We start from the raw sequence: 5000 nt of genomic DNA on the forward strand, positions 1-5000 counted from the left end.
TGCTCTACAGTGCTAGAAGATTAGACACTTAAATAAAGTTCCTTGCCTTTCCTTTCCGTGATATGGGGCCAAAGGGACCATTCTTCTAGGCGGCTCTGGGGGTATGCCCCCCAGACAATTTTGCAAAATTGAAGCGTTTTTGGTGCGTTTTCCACGATTTTCAGCCGATAAATTTAACGAATCGATTGGACTTGAATGATAATGCGTCAGCAAAGAAGGAGAAAAGAGACAAGTTCATTTGACCACCTTCCAAGCGAGATAATTGTTATGATTTTTGAAACAGCTGTACGATCTTCAAACCCCAGTGATGCCTGCATTCTTTTCCAGCGACTAAGAAATGCGTGCTCTCGATTTCGCCAGTGCGCCGATACTTTCACTTACTTGTTACCGAAAAATACCATTGTGACGGATGCCAGGGTATAATCAGTGTATGGCGGCTCATAAAGGAGTTTGGTCCTTCCAGTAGATTGATCCTTGAGTTAAGACGTATAATTAATAGCAACCGTTGGCACCATGCATGGCTCGAGTTATATGCCATAGGTTTAAGTTGGTTCCAAATTAAGAACATTTTTTGGCGCAATAACATGCTATTTTCTTTTGTTTAGTAGCTTTTCCGTATCAGCATGTTTTCGGTTGTTGTTATTGCCGTACTTTGTTAATGCTGTTACCTGTTAAAGCAGCTTTTTGCCGGAAGATACAATAACTAATGTAAAATGCACCATGTAATACGAAGTTTAAAGTTAAATATGTTGTAATAACTAATAAAAGTTGTCGTTCAAAGTTTTAGAATTGCGATTTTCTTTAAGTACTTTCGTGGCAGGAGAGATTGTAGTCTCCACATATTCCTATGCATTCTTCCGTGTTAGAAGAACCCCTCACTGACCCAGGGGTTTTACGACCGGCGGCTCGCGGCCTTCAATCCTTGTCAAAAATTTTAGGGACACTTCAAAAACAGCACTCTATTGTAAAATCCCCCCATCCCCCTCTGCAAACAACGCTGTGTAATGGATTAAGATGTAAACTACGGCACCCTGAGGCCCAATATCCAGTCCACGGTTCATGGCCCACTCCCTTAGATAAAAGCCGCCATATTGAATATCGATAAATCCTCGGATCGAAGTCGAGAACCAAAGGAAAAATCAGGAAAATTGCAAAAGAACAGTCTTCAGTAATTTTACTAAGGTGAATGTTAATTAAATATGAATGTTACGTATTCATTTCATACTAATTAACAATCAACAGCCATAAAGATCAGCGATGTCGGTTGCAACATTAACATCATTGGAAAGACCGCATTACAATTTGCGCACACTTACAAATATTACAAAATGCGTAGGTTGGATTTATTAACAAAAGCTGCACACGTTATTACACAATGCGCACATTATTACAAAATGCCGCAATCGTTATTGTAAAATGCGTAACTTATTAAAAATGCCACAGAACAGACGCTAATATCCTCTATATTGTTGTTGTGTCGCCTAAAGCATGACTTGTAAGTATCGGCGAGGAACGGGTCAATTAAAGAGAACCTCATCGCCTACTGAAAATAAATTTAAACCGGAGGCAACAATCTTCTTGATTAAACTTTTGTGAACTTTCCTGAAAGAAAATGTTGGCATAAGAAGAAACAATTTTAAAATCGCTTAAAACAGGCGCCACCATCTTGAACTGTGACGAGTTGCGGTTGTCCCATTGTCCTGAAACAAAGCGTTTTCGACGTTGGGACGCAAATGAAATTGACAAAACTATTCTAAAAATCATTTATTTCGGATACAAACACTTTTTTTCGAAAAAAAATCAAACTGAATTTCTGCGATGATTGTTTTTACCGAGACCTACAAATGATCTTACCGGACTTTCCGGAGTAATCCTTTTTATGGTTAGTTTTAAATTCTTTGTTGCGACTGTTCGCGTCTTTGTAGATTCATTTAATGTGGCAGCAACTCCCAGCCCATAATCATCAACTGCATTGACCAATGCTCGACCTCTCCCCTGCCCTTCCTGAGGATGAAATGCAGGCGTTTCTTAAAGTGGTACTACGACCAAACAAAATTTTTTTTTTTTCCTTTGGATTTCAAAACTATGTTAAGGTAAAGTCTCTGCTTACGAGCCAGAAGGCTCATCAGGTCGGCGCTTATCTCCGGTTTCCGTAGCATGAAGCGACTGGGAGTATTTCTACTCCTCCCTGGATGGGATGCTAGTCCATCGCAGGGTTAACCCCAGCATTTTCGCCGGTACCCATTTATACACCTGGGTGGAGAGAGGCACCGTGAGAGTAAAGTGTCTTGCCCAAGAACACAACACAATGTCCCCGGCCAGGACCACTCGATCCGGAGTCGAGCGCACTAACCATGAGGCCACCGCGCCTCCCACTAAAACTATGTTAACTAAACACTAACTGGCCCAATTTTTAAGTTCTGATTTTAAAAAGACACCTGTTTATTTTAACTGGAATTTTACTATTTATTGGTCCGCCATTACTAACTTTAAAATCTTGAGAGAGCTGGGTCGAGTAGAGAATGACGTCAAAGACTCACTAGTTTAAGAATTCAATGCGTGTGTACGCGGCTGAATTAATATGCAGCAAGAGAGTTTCGGGCTTTCAGACTATTAAACCCGTGCTTTGCATATATAATAAACTGCGTTTAAACGCTGAAATTTTAAGCTAGTGAGTAAATGACGTCATTTTCTCTAGATCCAACCCTCTGAGATCCAATCGGTCAGTTTTGAACGTGAGTAATGGAGGACAGTGAAATCCCAAACTTACACTCAAAATAAACAGTCTTTGGATAAAAATCAAAGCTCAAAATTTTGCCAGTTAGGTGTTAAGCGAACACGCTTTCAAAATCTGAAGGAAAAAAGGATATGATTTTTTGATCGTAGTACCACTTTAACTTATGTAACAGCAAGAAAAACTGCAATGCACGTGTACTAGTATTAGCGTTATTTCAAATGAGGGTAAATGCCGCTGTTTATCCATACTTGAAGAACAGTATTTGGGGAACATCTTGTGACGTCAGTTGTCTGTATTCGGAGACACGAATGATGTTGAAGTTGGAGAGAAGAACAAGGGGACACTTTGTGACGCTTATTGAAATCTAAGTACGTGCATTTTCTGGACATACCTGGGGCTTGTTATATCAAATATAATTTTGAAAAATTCGTTGCATTATTGCGAATTTCGTTTGGAAATTCAACACCAACATCTTCTCAGCTCTTGAACCGATTCTTTTCCGGGATAAGGAAACATTTATTGATACAGTAATAACTTAAGGAATTCCAACTGGGCGGAGGCATTTACAGTTGTGTGCTTAGTAACCTGGTCTATGAATGGCTGCGAGGCTGCCGGTGACCTTGTATTGATACAGACCTCACTGCTGTAATTCTAATTAGTCTATATTTGTATCAAAACAGGGTTACCCGCAGCCTCGCTTCCATTCTTAAGGCAGGTAACTTAGCTATTGGCTATTTAACAATTATTCCATTCGCGCTTGTTGGATATGAGATGGTAAATAGCTTTAGCTACGCTTAACGCAATCATTTACCAAATAAGCTGATAACCAAGATTGAGTGAACCAATCAGAGCACGCGAAATGCATTATCCGAGGTTGAGAATTTAATAATTACAGTTAAACCAGCGATTACCAGGAAGTTGAACCAGGGACTACCAGGATCAAATTCAACGAGTGGTCAGAAAGGGTGTTGAACCTCAGATCTCCGGATCTCAAGGCAAGCGTCCCAACCACTGGGCCACACTGTCTCTAGTCTTAAGCTGAGCCTTATTTATAAGCTTACCTGTTCAAGGCCTAACCAAGTGACAGCGTTTTCCGGCTCAAGTAAATTGCTGACTACTTGTGAAAAATCCTTTACGTGTTCCTCTGAACTTATACTGCCTTGACTCGCGTTGTTATACTCCGCTAACAGCACGAGAATATCAACTGCTATCAACAAATCTCCACCGTATATCTCTGTTGGCCTTGTAACATTTTTTGTTATTGGGTTTGTTTGGTTCACGAGTTGGGCCAAGGCTTCTCCGACGCTCGTGTTTGACTGGAAGACATTCGTGGCTGCTTCGATCTGAGAGAAAACGGACAATGGTTATCGTAGTGAAAGAAGGCATCAGTCTGCAAACTTTGAAGCCGCATCGGAAAAAATGTTTCCAATCAATTTTTTTATTTATATTTAGAGTCCCTAGAGGAATTTCATTCCATCTTATCCGATTTTAAGGCTCGTTTAACTGAAGATTTTCACGAATCTCTCCCAAAATACCGCTGAAAGGGCGCTGCTCGCACTTGGCGCTTTTATCGCGGGCGATACTTGCCTGATCTTTGAGTGAGATGAACCCAAATGAGCTGCAGCCGAGGAAACTTGTGTCCTTCCACTTTGCGTCGTTAGAACATTCACGTGATGCGTTTCCTACAATGGTAGTAAATTTCAGAGATAAATATTCAGTTTTATACCGAGAACAGACGACATTTTCACACAAAGCGTTACGCGCGCAAACATTTTATCTGAAAAAAGCCTTATTTGAGTTCCGAACCAAGATGTAAAAGCGGAAAAAAGATATTCTCTTTTACGAATAATTTGTTTTTGACTTGTTCAAACAGAGAGAGCGACAAGAGAATGGAATTGCTTTTTTGTAGAATGAAAAAGCTTTAGTAAGTTTTCATATATGAAAGTTAGAATCAAAACTGAAAGCGGATTAGAAGAGATAACATTCTTAATGGTTAAGAACATTGCCAAAGAAACAAAAAACAATTAGATAAAACAAATTTGCATTCGTCTAGATCAAATTTTAATGGGATTTTGTCAAACAGTTTGCGTATACCTTATTTCTATTTTATTCTGTCAATAAATGCAAGGGTGACCAAGTCGCAGGCGCATCTTGTATGTTGACTTACCGCTGGCCCCATTCGGACACGGTTGTATGTCGATCCCAGCTGCAGCAGTTGCCGCCCACGCAATCCCTTGTATAACTTGAGCCGGGCACTTTTCCA

At 40.2% G+C, this 5000-nt stretch overlaps 1 protein-coding gene across 4 annotated transcripts in view; it reads right to left on the reverse strand.

Annotated features, from left to right (window-relative positions):
* LOC137976428 (adhesion G protein-coupled receptor L4-like) overlaps positions 1-5000 on the reverse strand; it is a 68431-nt gene that overhangs the window by 16948 nt on the left and 46483 nt on the right. For all 4 annotated transcript variants that reach the window (XM_068823771.1, XM_068823768.1, XM_068823770.1 and 1 more), the window contains 4 exons: positions 4905-5000; positions 4325-4419; positions 3799-4080; positions 1855-2004 (listed from right to left, as the gene is read on the reverse strand). The exon at positions 4905-5000 is cut by the window's right edge and continues 3 nt beyond it. In XM_068823771.1, the coding sequence (XP_068679872.1) occupies positions 1855-2004; positions 3799-4080; positions 4325-4419; positions 4905-5000 (623 nt within the window). The remainder of the gene's footprint in view (positions 1-1854; positions 2005-3798; positions 4081-4324; positions 4420-4904) is intronic.

This window comes from Montipora foliosa, chromosome 11 (genome assembly GCF_036669935.1).
Source record: "Montipora foliosa isolate CH-2021 chromosome 11, ASM3666993v2, whole genome shotgun sequence".
Taxonomy (NCBI): domain Eukaryota; kingdom Metazoa; phylum Cnidaria; class Anthozoa; order Scleractinia; family Acroporidae; genus Montipora; species Montipora foliosa.